Source organism: Poecilia reticulata, linkage group LG3 (genome assembly GCF_000633615.1).
Source record: "Poecilia reticulata strain Guanapo linkage group LG3, Guppy_female_1.0+MT, whole genome shotgun sequence".
NCBI lineage: Eukaryota > Metazoa > Chordata > Actinopteri > Cyprinodontiformes > Poeciliidae > Poecilia > Poecilia reticulata.
In genome coordinates, this window is record NC_024333.1 from 23,494,588 (window position 1) to 23,511,830 (window position 17,243).

A 17,243-nucleotide genomic window follows, 5' to 3' on the forward strand; every position below is an offset into this window, starting at 1 on the left:
GTGCCATTTCTCTGGGGGTGTAACGGTGGGGGGGTAGTGAGGGAAGCCTGGCGCCACTGGGAGTGTGTTACCAAACACAAGTTAGTCATTCATGAAATTAATTGGTGCAGGATCAACACAGTGTGTGTGGCTCATGTTGCTCTCACTCTGACTGCCAGTGTTAGCAAGCAGGAAGTAAAAACATTTCTTAATTTTTTTTTATTTCAACATATTTTCTTGACACAGATATGAGGCTCTGCTTTGCATTGATTGCACCGCTTTGTAATTGTGTGAGCATTTGGATGTGAAACAGAAAGCCCTCCAGTCTTCTCAGAGGTTTTTCTTTTGTCTTTTGTCGACCCTAGTTTACAGTACACCAAATATGCATGTACATCTTCTCATCAGCATCTTGACATGCTCACACGCCATTCAGTTCATTCATTCAAAGATGACCTGAATTATTTACACAATTATGGACTCCTCAGTCTGTTACACTTTGTTAGCTGTTGGATTAGCTTGAGCCAGCGAGCCTAATGTCTAAAGTGAACTCGACATGTCCTGGATGGGAGCGTCGGCTGGGCACACGGCGATCCAGTGGAGAGGGGGAAATGTAATGTGACTGCAGTGCTCACGCCAAGGGACACATGGATTGCTGCCAAGGCTGCTCTCTGGATGCTGCTCTGGGCTGTGAAAGAAAACATGCGCCCTCCACCCCCGCTCTCTCCACTTGCCTCTTTATCTCCTCATGGTTCAGTATTGAAACACTTATCAGAGCAGCATCTCTTCAACTCTCTCTGTGCCAAGATGGAGGATTTTATTGTCAAAGTTCATCCTTTGTTGCATGCAGTAATTGATGTCCAGCCGGTACGCACTTTTACTCTCTCTTGGTTGAAGTAACACTGAACTGTCCTGCATGCCAGTGAGAGATATTTGTCCAATGTTATTTAAACCTCTATGATGTCTTATTTTAATTCCAAGGGAGTGCATGCAATATGTCAGTGTATTTAAACTAAAAAGTCTCCAAAGGTTGTTGATCGTGAGACTAATATAATATATTTATTCCCATATTCTTTTATATATTCCCTTCATTTCTGACCTTCCTTGTGCTAAGAGAGGCTACAGGACATCTGATGTTGCTTTTCAGAAACTATTCTTCTGGAAACCCAGTTACCTCTCAAGTTCTTAGCACAATGAATGACTCCAGAGGGCAATTGGCTATTGGCTTTTATTGATTTTAATGAGCAGGGAGGGACAAGACAGGCAGTCAGGGTCATGAGGTCAGGAATCAAAGCCTGGATGACTGTGACACAGACTATAGCCTCGATATGTGGAGCGCCCGCTCTACTGCAAAGCCACTCTCTGCCCCAAATCCTGTGTTTTGATAAAATAATGTATATAAACAAGACAGAGTGCTGTGGGACAGTCCTGTACTCCCATCCAATCAGCTGATTTAGAATGTCCTCTATCAAACCTTTATATTAGCCAATTTTACCTCCAATTCGCCTTTTCTTTTACTTGGCCTTCATTAAACAGACACAGTTAGAGTTCTTCTGAGACACAATTTAAACTCTTCAGAATGTAATTGTATAGAAAAAACATAAGAACCTCTTTCGCTGTCTGGTATTGTAGTGTGAAAAAAAAAAGATTAGCATCAGCCATGATCTCAAAGTGCTTCAGAAAACCTCCCCTCTGTCTGCGCATGCCAGCCAAATGGAAGGTGTTTGTGCAGCTATGCTAATGCTGCGAGGGAGCGAACATGACATGTCATAGGGAATCAGGCAGCCCGCTGCGGATGTTTCAAAGGTTAGAGAGTGTCCGCGCTGTGGGGCTGGGGGCACCGACAGGGAGGGAGATGGGAGCTGACAGCAGGACTCAGAGTCCAGGTGAGCTTAGCCAAAGCAGGCTGCAGGACACAAACGCTTCATCACAGTCAAAGTAGCTCTGCACATATTCATTAATTCACCTTCACGCACACTTTCGAGCATGGAAGAAGACATGTATAACATTCCTCGCATAAAACCACATCCAGCTAGAGAGCAAATTCAAATTTTGGCATTTGCATCCTGTCAGACTCGCACACAGCTGTTTCCGGTTGCCACATGATCACGACAGGCATGTTCTGTTTTTTTCTGAAAACAGTTATGAAGGTCTATCATTTTCTGATACATAACATATAGTAAGGCGAGATCTAAACTTTTTGTGAAGTGTTGTAAAATTTACTTTTCAGAGCATAAACCCCTGATACACAAGCAATTGTTAACTTATAATTGTTTTTTTTGCCCCATTCTTACTGAATATAGCCACCTATCTTTCTCCTCTCATTGAGATTAGTCAACTCCTCAGCTGGTATGAATAATTAGGAAGTGCAAAGTTTTATTAATGTCATCATCCCTCTTCCTTGCATTGGTTTTGTCTGGTAGGTTTGTATATATTATGCTTTTCTCAGCTTTATCCCATCATGTAAAATTCCTAAAGCAGAGTCAGTACAACAGGATAGTATAGAGCTGCGCTCTCCTGTCTGTATAACTGTTTGGAACAATAAAAGACATAAATTCTTCATATAATATATTAATATTTTTAATTGTGCTTGGACTTTAGGCTGAAAAGAAATATGCTTAATGAAAAAATTAATGAAAGACATAAAAAAACAAGCACAAGCCAGGTGAGAAAACATATAAAAGTTGTTAAAGAAATATGAATTCATATGCAGAACATCAAAGTTAGGAATCATTACTGAGCACAAACTTATGTTCAAAAGGAGGGGACTTATGTAATGATTAGTCCAGTGAGCAGGAAAACGTCAGTAAAAAAAGAGCAGGTTTTGGACCTAACAAAACACCCACCACCCAGGGATTAAAAGCACCATACAAGCCCAGGCAGCCTGGAATTCATCACCCTACTGATTCACTGCTGCCTACTAAAATTAAAACTCAAAATATTAAAATTCTGGCAGCATTCAGGTAGACTTTTCAATTCCTGCTTGGTTCTGCCGGCCATTGTAACTCTGCTCAGCATGTTTCTTCCAACAGCTATGTCACCAGAATATTATGTCAGTGAGCCTTGAAGTGATTGCATAAAACATAGCAGTGAATGGAAAAACCTAAAAGTCTGAAGTGCACCACAGCAATAGCTGACAAAACATTATTCCAAGAGCGCTGTTAGATCCTATAAAATCACTTCAACCTCATGATGCTCATGCGGTGGCTTAAAGGGAAACAAATTACTATACAATAAGATGTCAGATGAGGTTTAACACAGTTTAAGAAAAGAGGATTCTAAATTTGTTATGATCTACAAACATCAGCAGATGTTTTATGTATAAAAAAAAATCAAAACTACAGTAAACTAACCTGTTTTTCCTTCAACAATTAAACTTTATGCTCACAAACAACACCCATGGTAGCATTAATGGTTTCGCTGCCGATTCACTGGTGGAGCCAGTAACTGTGGTTTAAACTGTAGTTTTATAATTTTGTGGCAAAAGGGTTTCCTTTAGCTCAGTAAGAGTTTCTACTATAATTTCATGTATTACCTTTGAAAAGGAAAGAACTGGCTGACTACTTATAGTTTCAAGACATTTATATCTTTTTTATATTAGACTTTTTAACAGAAAAAGATAATTACGGGACACTTTACTGGATAGCCCCTTTTCTTAGTATTTAAAATTTAAAACAGCCCAAGAAAGCTGTGACAAAAGCTCCATGATTTTCCTTTTAATTTGTTCTACTTGTTAAATTGCCAGCCTTCTTGAATGTGCTTCTCCCAGAGGGCTCTTTATGTTAAAGTAAATTTCTCCTCTCTACTGGCACCTGTGGCCCTGTGAGATTACACAAAACTGTAGTGAAGATTTAATGCAATCCATGGGCTTCCTGAGCTAAACAATGTCTAACAAATTGTAACATTATACTCACTAAACTTGCATACTGCTCCAAGCTAGGTTTTAGTTTGAATATCAATATGGTTTGACTCAGTTGAATTTGAGGAAATCAAACAAAATGTCATTTTCAGCTCCTCTGTCTCTAAAGGAAAGCCTCTTTTTATTCCTCTGAGGCTCGCAACACTCCCCGGGGTTTATCTTTGTTCACAAATACTTACAGTGTCGCTGTACAATATAAAAAAACAAACGTAGTTCTGAACTTAAGAAGCATGGAAGGTGATGGTGTTGTCTATAACAAACTGTACTTCAGAATCACTGACCTCAATCACAGTGCACATTAAAGGAGCACTTATAGTGTGGAAAAGCCAAATACTCTTTATATCATACGAAGGTCTTCAAAACAAAATCAAACTGCTGGGATAACAGGTGTAACCTGTGGAGCTCAAGGCGTTCAAGTGCTCCTACAAAACAGTGAAAGGAACCTCACATTGAGCACTACACTTTATATCATGTGTATTTTTGAGGAGCTCTACATTTGGATGAATTCTTCAGCTGATATCGCCATTTATTTCAAAAACCTGCAAATGAAATTTACATAAAATACAAAAGTGTGTTCTCAGCACTGATTTGAAATGCAAAGGTATAGCTTCAACTGAAAATGTTCTATTTTCTTTCACCTCTTTCTACCCCCCTCTCTTTCTGACACACACACATATACACACACAAAGACGTGCAATCCATTCTCCTTTTTAAGAGCTGGTGCAGCGACTCAAGGGAAGCATCTTTCCAGTAAGAGCTCAGGACACGTGGGATGCACCATCATGCAGCGAACCAGTCATGTGTGTTCTCACCAAGGTCACGGTGCCTGATGTCTCAGCCCTCCTTTTCCAGAGTAACATCTCATTTTAATTGGTGTCATTCAAATTTAATGAATGGATTGTGCCCTAAGTGTGAAAGGGAAACACATTATGATCCAGGGTAAAAACATTTTGTCTACAAGATTGCCCTGTTTAAATTTAGCTTCAGGAACAAATATAACTGCTTAGAGTCAAAATGTCGCTTTTAGTCGGTGAAAAGATCACATGYCCAATTATATGCCCATTATATTTACAGCCATGATACCACAGCTAACTAGCAAAACCTACAATTTAGGGCTGATTATTAAGCAGCTCGTCAAGACCATGGAAAAATGGGTGAGTGTTGAAGCAGCTGTCAGTTTGAGGAGAACACACACATACACACACACACACACCCACACACACGCACACACCCCCCCCACACACACACACACGCACCCCTCGCAGAACTCAGGCTGAGCAACTAAGCCTGTTCCATAATTTCATGCAGTGATTTGGGGAGTATTACCATGAGTCACATGAGATGTGAGTAAGCAGTGGAAGTGGAGCGTCGGTAAATATTTTTAAACGTAACTTTAAATGTAGCTTGAGCAGAACAATAAATAAATAAAAGTTTCAGCTCTAATTGTATAGCAGGAGTGATTGTTTCTTTTTTACTGAAATGTGAACCTTTGCTTTATTTGTATGCCACTTCCAGCCTCCATCATGTTTTTGTCCATTATCCCCTACCACCATGTTTTTGTGTATTCAAGGTGATGCACAATGTTGCTTTAGTTTGTATGTAGAGCAGAAAGTTTTTCTTCTTATCAGAGCATCTTCTTCTTCATTGGTTCTGTCAAATTTTGCACAGGACTTCCTATGGAAGTATTTTTAAGAATGACTTCCTTTTTGCCATAATGTCCAGATTTTGTGACTGCGTTGTAAATTCAACACAGCTGTCGATCTCTGTTGCTTTATCATTTCTTGGCTGCTTGTGTCATTAACCCTATCCTTGCCAGGCCTCCCACTTAAGGTGGAAGGTTATATGTATTTGTAGGTTTGGAGTTGTGGCATATTTTTTCAGTTTTCAGATGATAAATTGAACAAAGTTTTGGATATTATTTTGTAACCTCAGCTTGTTATCCTTGACCTGTCTTTGTGATGCTGTTTGTTCAAAAACGTCCTCTAACAAACCTTTAAAGCTTTCAGAAGACAGCTGAATTTATATAACATTTTAGTACACAGGTGGACTCAATTAACTAATTAGGGACTTCTAAGGCAGTGGGTCTTATTTAGGGATATCATAGTGAAAGAGCACTGAAAATTTATACATATCATATTTTCTTTATTTATAATATATGTATCATTTATTCCCGCTCATTTTGCAGGCAAAACCACATTAAATTCATATAACTTTSTGGTTGTAAAATGAGAAACTTCAGAAGGGTTGTATTTGGTTTGTTTTAGTTTAGAGCTATTATTTAATTATAGGATACAAATTGACATTTATATTGACTCATCAAAATAKTTACACTTTAATTCAATGCAATATTGTCTGGGTGTTAACATGTCTGACTTTATGGAAGTATTTCAATARTCAGTYGTTTTGTCATCTTTCTCTGGCAAGTCATGTAACGTTCGGTTTCTGAGCACATCATTCAAATTAATGTAGTTGTGAAAAAGCATATCTAATTAGGCTTTGAGGTCTCCTGTTTTTCTTTTCTTAGTAAGTAATGTTTAAGGCTTAAAATCCTGCATTTTGTTTTATAACTTTCAAACACGCCTACTTATGYTTTTTTGTTTACTAGACAGAAATAGTGAATAGCTCCATATATTTTTATTTTAGTTCCAATTGAAGTTCACATGGCACCTCATAGCACTATGTTTCAGTTGCTTTCTGCAAAGACAGAGTTCAGATAAGGCCAGAGGGCTCACTGCAGCTCAGTACCTCATCCAGGCAGTGTTGGCTTCATCCAGAAAGCCACAGGACAAGAGGATTTAATACAGAGCTGCGATGCTCCTCTCCAGAGGGGATTACTGGAGCTGTGCGGTGGGAAATGGACCCCCAACACAGCTATGGCCAAGGCTGCAACATCAGGAAACACTTAGGTTCCCAGAGCACACAGAAAGGCAGATAAAGGGTTGAGGTTGTTTCGCAATTTTCACATTTTCAATTCTGTGTTGTTAACTGGTGGAAATTTGTTCATTCCACCAGGTTCTCTCTTACACACAGACACAGTACAGGAGTTCACGTAAGATAGTGTTCCTTTGATTCATTCATAGCCCACTCTCTGGCCACTCAAAATCATGCATTTTTTTATTATCAGTTCCAATTACAGCTTTGAAACCAGTGAACACAGTTATAAACACTTTGCTCTTGGAGGGAATTCACAAAGCAGTACAAATGCTCTTTTTTGTACAGTGTTTGTTTTACTGCTGCACAGAAATTAACAAACTACATTCCACTTAATTTTGGCAAGAGTACACAAGCCCCTTAAGTCTAACAGACGAGAGCAATTTTCACCAAGTTGCAGTTGTCATCTATTCAGTCATAAAGACATCAGATCCTGAGGCAGTCARAATTCAGGGAAATGGTTTGCTTTTTATTAATATTTTATTTAACAGATAACAGCTGGTTCTATCCTGACGAGGTGTTGCTCAAAGCTTTACAAACAAATTCTGACAGAAAAAATCTTGAAACTATTTACAACAATCAATAGATGTACACAAAGAGATACGATAAATCCACAAAATGCTCACTGCATGCAGCAGTGAATTCCTAATAAATTATTGCTATGCATTTCCCTGTTTGCTCCATTCATATATATTTGGGTATGCAACCTTGCACACACGCATGTTGATACCCTATGCAAAGACACCCCGCTTGAAAAACACACACACCATTTGCATGCAGTACAGACACACTTCCTTCTACTTACACAGTCTGTGTGCTACATTTCTACAGCTGTGTAGCATCTTAAATAGAGCACTGTCTTTCCTAAGTCAGATCCAAAGCTTTGAAAATAGCACTTAGTGCTACCTTGATTGGATTACAGAGTTAAAATGTTAATGCTAGAAGATAAAGTACATTTGTCATATTTTTTCTCCTAAGACTTGATGCCCTTTACTTTTCTCAAGAGAGAATTCAGTAAATATGGTCAACATTAAATAAATGTTTTTAATAGCTTGTTAAAGTGTTTACAGGAATGACCACCAAACAAGAGCAGAGGGATCAGACTAGCACRTCTGAAACAAATTTCTCAGTGCCTTTGCTGTTTAAGCATGAAAATAGGCTTATAATTTGTGAAATATACTGGCCTGCCTGGTGCAATGAATATGTGTATGCTTTCTGTTTTCACAATTATTCTCTGAGCGGCATCATAATGGCAATACATGTGGTTCACAAGTGKTCATACTCCCTGAACTTCTTCATATTTTCTTAAGTTATATTTTTGATATTTAATGTATTTTATTAGCGTTGTATGTGACTGTCTTGTATGTGAAAGTAGTGCATATTTTTAAAGTTGAGTGAAAKTGATACATGATTATCAACCACAAGTAAAAATATGAAAAGTGAATGACCATATTGTGTTAGACTGGCAGCTGTGCCCTGTTTTTTTTTTTTTTTTCCATTTTCAGATGATGGATTAAACAGGGGTCTGACAGATGGTAAAATCTTGGGATTATTGTTTGTAATCTAACCCTGATTTAAACTTGTTCCTTGTTCTTCTCTCCTGTTTGTTCACTAATGTTTGATATCAATATTTAGGCATTTAGATGCTGTTTAATAATTGGGTGAAAATAAGTTGTTACACAGGATTYTATTTAGGGATATAACAGTTAAGGACTCTGAGTAGATAGATGTGCCAAACTTGAAACCATGCCATTTCATAAAATCCAAACATAATAAATTGAAGCTTGAGGATGTAATACCAAAACTTTGTTATAACAAAAACGTGTGAAACAAACAGAGGGATATAAATGCTTGTAGAAGCCATATGAAGGATGAAGTAAAGTMAGTGCTGTTTCAAGAATATGAATAGTTTTTCTATCACCTTTCTTGATTTTTCTTTGAATACTTGTGCTTGTATTTGTATAATAAACCTAAAATATACTCTGTTTCTCAGCAGTTTGTTACTCAAGGAATAACACTAAATCAGCTAAACAAACCAGAATATGAGGATATACTATAGAAATGTGTTGCCTTTAATTTTCTTTTAAAGGTGGATCAGTAAGTAATGTTGTTTGCATTACTGACATATGCTAGATAATTAATACMGAAATTGCGAGACATTAGGATATGTGAGTGAAGAAAAGAGTGGCTCAATAGTCCTCCACAAATACTAAAATTTGTAGCTGTACACCCTGCATAACCCATTATATGAATTCATTTTAAAAAGTATCTCTAGGGTGTAATAGTGTCTTATCTGCCATTTCTTGTTGCAGAGATTTGTTTGCTGACACGAGGCAGGAGRACAGCCAGTGTACGAGCCGACACRTACTGTCGTTTGTATTCTCTCTCTGTGGACAACTTCAATGAGGTTCTTGAAGAGTATCCTATGATGAGAAGAGCCTTTGAGACGGTTGCCCTGGACCGGCTGGACCGAATTGGTGAGGAAATCCAACATAGCAACACCGATATCACTTAAGACAGCATGCAGATCAAAGCAAACTTAAAAAATTAATGATATTCGGTGACATTTGCTGTAACCTTCAATGTTCTGGAACGCTACAGTCAGAAACAGGAGAAACAGCATGTTCTTACTGATACTTACCTCAAAGTCATTGGTATGCAAACATGAAGACACAGCTTTGAGGTTTTAACATCTCTGGATGATTTCTCTTACACATGCAATTGATATTCTCTGTCTGTCCATCATTGTTCTCATTCTCAGTCCCAGATATGAAAAACCCACAATAAAAGTCATGCTGGTATTATCATTCAACCAATCACGGCATGCTTTGTTTTATTCTCATATGTTTTGAATGGGAGATAGGAAATTTGCTTAAGGGGTTCACTTTGTAGAAAATGGTTGCTTTGAAATGACTCACTTAGCTGGTAGTAAGAGTTTATGGAATGGTCGCCTGCATGTATTTGTATTACTTCTGTCTTTGATGCTCATTTATAAAGTTACTCAGGGAGTCTAAAATCACCTGTCTTCGTGTATGGTCTCTGCATAATCTGATTTGTGGCATGCGAGACRAAAGGTGGGTGTAGTCACATCGCAAAAAACAGAAGTTAGGTGAAACTAGATAAACTAATATAGACATAAAGGCTTTTTTTCTTTCTGTTTGCCTTGTTTTTTTGTTTTTTTTTTAACTGATATGATTTATGTTGATTCTAAYTGAAGACAGCTAACTCTGTAATTGTGTCACCATTTCACAGTGAGTAAGGGTGACCTAGCCAGTCATAAAGATACACACTTGTTCCTTGTAGGGACTAAAGGAGCTCACAGTTAGGAAGAATGAGATTAAAATAGATCATTCATGAGCTCAGACTGCTTGAGGGCATTTTTGCAACAGGGGTGTGACATTTTAATATCAATATGTTTTCATGCATAACAGGTTACCAAGTTTACCACTGAAAGCACTTGCTCTTTAAAGCTCAAGATCTTAAATCTRYCCTGTAAAAATAACCCTATACCTAACAATATATTTGAAAAGAACTAATTAAAAACCTAGTTTYTCAAAAAGTGATGTAATGTCAACAYATTTTAAACAGTTACTTACATTTTCTCACAGTCCCTTCTTTTTCTTTTCTCAAGTCTAACCGSCTGTGTTTGTTTTTGTCTTTTAAAGGGAAGAAAAACTCTATTCTTCAACACAAGGTGCAACATGATCTCAGCTCTGGGGTACTCAACTACCAAGAGAATGAGATTATTCAGCAGATTGTGCAACAYGACAGGGACATGGCCCACTGCGCCCACCTCATGCAAAACGCTCCTCCACAGACACCTCCATCACCAACCCCTGTCATCTGGGCGCCTCTAATCCAGGCACCCCTCCAGGCTGCTGCTGCCACCACCTCAGTAGCCATTGCACTGACGCATCATCCCCATCTCCCACCAACACTCTTCAGACCCCCAGTCTCTGTTCTCAGTTCCCTCAAAGACCCATCTACCAGACTCCGAAAGTTCCAACCATTCGTTCCTTCATCCACAGCACCTGGCTCCTCTGGAGACTCTCTGTCTAGCACACCCTCTAAGCTGCGCTCTGGGGTGGACATGCCATTGCTTGCCGCCTTTCGTGCTCACCACATGACATCTGGTTCTGGGACACTTGCCTCAACAAGACAAGGATCAGGCTTGGGAGGCCAGCATGGAAACAATGGGACTGAGTCTGTGTCCAGTGAAGGGGGGACTAACGTCTTCCCTTTTGGTCCACACTCATCCTCAGGTTCTCCCTCTTCTAGTACGGCACAACTTCACCCACAACCACAGTATCAACAACCCTTTCGATCCAGCACCCCACCCCTTTCGAATCTCTTTCACCAAGCACCTGTAGGTGGAAGCACAGGATCAGAACTAAGTGGAGGAGCAATTGGAGCATGTGGGGGTGCTACAGATTGGTCTTCAGGAGGCGCAGCTGGAGGTTCTGTTGAAGGAGCCTCTGGTGGAGACTCTTCTTGGGCTGGAGAGGACTTCACAACTGGCGTAGCAGACATTACTTCTAGCGAGCACTTTGACTTGAAAGGAGCGACTGATGGATCATTACATGGAAATTYGGGGGAAATACTGGGTGCAGGATCAGAAAGCTCAGTGGGGGCTGCTTGTGGTCGGTTCATAGGTGCAACATCAGGAGCATCAGGGKTGGGTGTCACTTGTGGTCTAATGCAGGACAAAACCAAGCGATTACTTGGAGAAACTTCTCGAGGGTCAATTGAAAGAGTCTCCAGGGGATCAATGAGTGGGACTTCACGAGAATCACTGCTACTGACAAACCCTGGGGGATCATTTGGGAAGACCAGCGACGGTTCATTGGCATCTGTTTTTGATGGAGCCTGTGGGGGAACATTTGGAGGRGTTTCTGTTGAAATGTCAGTGGGGAACTCAACAGCATTGTTTGGGAAGTCTTCCACTGGATCAGCAAGTAGCCATACAGGAGGAGCCTCAAATGAGCCTGGAGAAACTGCAACAGGAGGATATACTGGTAGAATGACAGGATGTGCARTAGGAACCCAGGTGGCATCATCTTCAACTTTACCTGGTTTACCTTCAAGTGGAATTACAACAGGACTTGTTGGGTCCTCTTTTTGTCAGAGTCCTTTATCTACCAGTGCATCCAACCTAATGTCTAGTCAGATTCTCCCGAACCAACCACATCCCAAGTCACTTCAGCAGTTTGCTGGAGGAGGTAGGACTACCAGTGGCATAAACCTCTTCCAATCACCATCACAAGGCTCACCATCTTGTGTTAGGGGGCAACAAACTCAGTCGCCTGCTACTGGTTCCCCACCATCCATCAGCCACTTTAGCTTGGCAGGCCTTCAGTCTGGCAGCTTGCCTCACCAGATGTCAATGGAGAAGTCTGCATTGGCTTCGTTGGCTCAGTATGGCTCAGCAAACGCCTCTCCTTGCCTTACCCCAGTAGCACGGAGTCCTACAGTACAAAGTCCAGTGGCAGGCAGGACTTTTCAATACAGCGAACCTTCAAGTATTGCAGGATCCCACAGTTCTTTGCTCATGCCCCAGTCTCCTCTCCTTTCACAGCTTCCCAGCCTGCCACAAGCATCAGGGAGAGATTCTCCTTTAGCTCTATTTTCTGAGGACCTAAAAAGTTTATCCAGCTCACACCCATCTTTACCCCAGGAGGTGGCCCAGGCCCTGAGCCACCAAACTACTTGCTCCTCTGTGGAATATTATCCCTCACCATTTTCCTCACCGACTCTTGTGCCCAAACCCTGTAGCTCAATATCGGGGCACATGACTCCTCCAAAGCAGGAGTCGCCGGGGAACCCTCACCTGACTCAGTCCCCTAGATCATCTCCGGTACCTCCTCCACAGAGGGGCTCTGGTGCCTACCTGTCAGATCTAGAAATTCAAACTGCTCGTTCTAAACTTCCTTCCAATTTGTGAGGATCGATCACACCCTCCTGTGCTCCCCTGAAATGAAACACAACTATCTGTACTCATGAGATTATTTTATGTTGTCAGACTTCATTGTGTTCCATCTCTCATTTTACCAGRATTTTTACATCTACTGTGAATTCAAGATATTTTACCAGGAAACTCAGAGSTGTAGGGTACTCCTCTTTTGTTTAATTCATTGTTCTTGTTGTTCATATATGCTGTATATAGGCAGAAATATATTAAACTCATAGGCTAATTAAGGGACGGGGAGGGTGTGAAAGTGATCTCAAGGACAGTCATTTTCTTTATTTATAAGACTATGCCAAATTCATCACCATTCATACTATTTGGAAAGTGAATCAATAGAATACATAAAATTGTTTTTTTTATTGCAGGAACCTATGCACTAAAACCTGCATGTATAAAAGCTTTTGTGTGTTTTAAGATTACTATGAAAATTTTTAGCTCAAAAGATATGATTTGAGACTCATCAACTCTTGTACCTTTCTGTTTAGGATCACATATTGCTGATCCTTAAATGTATTTATTAGATTGTTCTTATTTATCCTCTGTATAAACTTTTCAAAACCTTGAACGATGGAGACGACATTTTAGGATACCAAAAAGACTTTTTCTGTGGAATAACTATTCACCTCTCCAGGGCCCACGATCCCTCTTTTATACCACTTTGTTGTATTCACGCTGGTATTTGAAACAGAGGAAGAGGGGTTTGCTGAGCTACCCTCTCTCAGCGTTTCAACATAAGAGTATGCGATGGACGACCTTTCTGCAGAGTCCTCCTCAACCATATTCTAACAAGCTCACCTTGTCTTCCAAGCTTGTGACACTTAAGTGTATTAAGTTTGTATTGTTTCTCTTCCAAGCCATGCTCAGCTGTTATAATGTGTGAGTGCAGCAACAAGTGTGATTAAGTTGAATGCAAGGGAAGAGTTTTTCCAGACTGATCAAAAGTAAGTTTGCCTTTTTTAAACAAAACTTAGGACTTCCAATAACCAGTTTSTGTGATGCATTGCGTAGCAGTTGGACCGTAAAGAAATACTTTTACATTTGATAGTAATAAAGCCCATCGGGGAAAGTGATAAAGATTACAATGAAACTTGATTTTTTTTCTCTCACTATATGGAACCGCACCGAGTTTGAAAACAACATCTTCATTAACCAATGCAGTTTGTTAAATCAGAAATATAGAAATGCTGGACCAAAAATATTCATTTGTCTTTGCACCACTTCCTCTGGTGTAGCTGCTTAATGGTCAGMATGAGTTTTTCTCCTTAGTAAAGACTAATTATGAGTTTGAGATGCTGAATGTATGCATGATGCTTCCAATGAGTACTGTAGGCATGGTTGGTGCACTGAAGTCAAATTGTCCCTAAGAGGGTTAAGAAACTGCTCTGTAACTGTTAAAATTATTGATTCTATATTTTTAACAGACAATATCGTCAGCAGCCATTTCTGTATCCATAACGTCCTTTAAAGACATAAGTGCTAGTTGAGTAGTTCATGAGATAATCTGGACATGTTACTTTGAAAGCTGCCTGCAACAGCCCACTTGTTACTCCTGTAGTCCTTTAAGTGACACTGTACATTTGTGCCACTTTAAAAATTAAAAACTTTACACATAAATATATATATAGATGTTGAAATGAAGCCCTGGATAAATGGGATAGCTATGTAAGATTTGAATCACTTCTGAATAACATTCCAACCTGGACACTTGATGATTTCATAAATCTGTSAAAAAGCCATAATAATTTTTGTAAGGCAAAGTAAACGTACCGGAAACTCAAGTTGCAAAATAAAATCTAAATTCTGAATATTGGATTTCTCTCTCTTGAGCAATCTGATCTGTTTAAGCTAGGATTATATCTTTCCATTTACCAATTTTCACGGGTTAAGACTGTAAAAGATGTATTTAAATTGGATATTTTCTGATTTAAGTTAACTCATTTGTATCTCTGTACCGTTAATTGCTTCATGAACATTGATGAATTTTGCTCCTTTTTTCCTCAGACTTCTTGATATCAGCTACATCTACAGCCACGCAAAACTGATTAAATAATTGGTGGTTAGCATATATGTCAGTTATRGTCTTTTCACAATATAACAAATATTTCCATTATGCATTATTAATGACATTCAGACATATTTGGTATATGTTTTCCATAAAATCCTTRGTTGTTTAGACACCGACACACATTCTTTCAAGTGCGTACATGCCTAGAGATGTACGCACTTTCCACATGGTCAGGAAAGTGCGTACATCTCTAGGCATCACTAATCTCCCAAAGGAGCGGAGCAGAGTTATGATCTTCATGTTCGTCTGTAGCTCATCACCAAGACAGACCCAGGTTCCACTCAGACAGCTGAGTCCCAGACTCAGTCACAGCACTCAGCCGCAGGAGCCTAATTTAACAAGACATATTTGTAATCCCTTGACCCCCCACAAGCTATCAGAGACTTCCACATAGAGGTGGTGATGCTGGTCCCTCATTACAACTGTGTGAAGTCCCTTTAACAAGGTGCACCAGTGCTTGAAATGACGTTTGTTTGCAAATATGCACATGAGCAGCAGATSTCACACTCACTGCTCCCTATTATACCCCAAATGAGAAAATAATATTGAAAGACAAAACACTGAACTTTTAATGTTCTTGAAATATGCCTAATTATATCTGTAATTAGCACATCTATGGCCAACTGATTCTCCACTGTCTAGTTGCAATCAGTTTTGAGTGCATATATAAGTACATCATTGGGTGTTGTAAACTCGGTAATCCAAATCAGAATTTTTTTTTTTTTTTCACAGGCACTACAACTGTTTTTAATGTTGTTAGGTGAGGGTAGGATCAGTAAAAAGACACATTTAAATAAAGCTGTCATTAGTAACCACATTCTACACTGTCATTTTAACATTTCCTCAATAATGCTATGAAACACAACCGAGTAACATCTCATATCACATGTGCAATAAGATGAGTCGCTGTGTCTTGACCTTTTARATAAGTCAAAAAGTGAAGTGTAGACTATCAGCAGCTGACATTCTACACAAAATCTAACATGCAACATTTCACCCTTTAACAATTTTACATGATTGTATTCCCAAAGATAGAACCCCTGAAAACTGTTTCACTTACCTCTCGTGGATGTAACATCTTGTATATGTAATAAGAAATTCAAGGCAAATTTGGTGAGAATTACGAGATGCATTGAGCTCTGCAATTGGAAATKAAGTGATCTGAAAATCACAGATCATATGACAACTTTCAAAGCCTCCATTCACATACACTTCCTTTATCCATCCACCAACTATGACCTTACTAACATATTGCAAGGAGCTTGAAAGAATGTCTTCACTCTGACATGTTCAAGAAATTATGTAGTTGGACGTTCAGCTACAGGAGGAACAGGCAACAGCCAGGTACTCCATGGGGTGCTTGTGCTGATGGGCTTCTTTTGGAATGTTGCCTTTTTCCTTGTGATTGTCCCTGAGTGCATCTGAGGGGSTGGGTTCAGTTTGCTGCTGATTGGAAGGATATGAGGTTGGGCTTTGTTCATCRTCACGTAGCAATCAGTCAGTGTTTGGGATGTTTGTCTGTGACTATTATTTCCCCCCTACCTGCCTCGCTCCTGTGTTGAAGCTGGATTCTTTAAAAGGTGGATAGAAGTCACAGCTAAAATGTTTATCGAACAGGGACTGACTAATTAGCCAGAACGTCATTGAGTTTTATTTAGATTTTACMAAMACAGAGTCCCACATAATTATAAGGTGAAATGAAACTTTTTCTAAATTATTTTCAAATCAAAATCTGACTAGTGTGGTGTACATTTGTATTCACTTCCCCCTCTTACCACTAGATGGAATCAAGTGCAACCAGTCATCTTCTGAAGTCACCTTATTTGTAAATAGATTCCTTCCTGTRTCYGTATGGATAAGTTGCAGTCAGTAGGAAGGTTGAGTTGACACAAAAATATGTTAATGAGAGAGACAATGAAGACYGCAGGATGCAAGTGTGTAAGAGGAACTGACCCAACCTCAGTCTCARTCAAACAAACATGTTTGCAAACTCACGTTCCAGTTATTGAATTAAAAGTATAGGCTGGGATGAGACATAATGATCACTATACATCATCATTAATGTATTAAAGTTTCAATCATCATAACCAAAACAGCAGTGGGTGTAATGCAAACCATCAACTAACTAATGTGATGACACGATGAAAAAGTCAGGTACCTCTGTAAAGAAATAACATTWAAAAAAAAGTCAGCCACATAATGTAGTATATAATGAAGGGCCTCATTAAAATAAACAAAAAAAAAGTGYTTATTATTGTATATTTTATATTCTCCAACTAATCTCACTGAGCTTGAGCTATTTCCCAAAGTCAAATAGTAGTAGTTTAAGTTTCTGGATGTGTAAATTTGACAGAAATACCCCCAGTCTTGTTGCGACTCAAGGGGCC

General features: G+C 39.3%; 1 protein-coding gene across 1 annotated transcript in view; it reads left to right on the forward strand.

The window, feature by feature from the left end:
- hcn4 (hyperpolarization activated cyclic nucleotide-gated potassium channel 4) overlaps window positions 1-17,034 on the forward strand; it is a 74,405-nt gene extending 57,371 nt beyond the window's left edge. Inside the window, exons 8-9 of the mRNA XM_008405614.2 lie at window positions 9,139-9,303; window positions 10,492-17,034. Coding sequence (XP_008403836.1) covers window positions 9,139-9,303; window positions 10,492-12,767 — 2,441 coding nt within the window. The 3' untranslated portion in view covers window positions 12,768-17,034. The remainder of the gene's footprint in view (window positions 1-9,138; window positions 9,304-10,491) is intronic.
- Window positions 17,035-17,243: the final 209 nt, after the last annotated feature.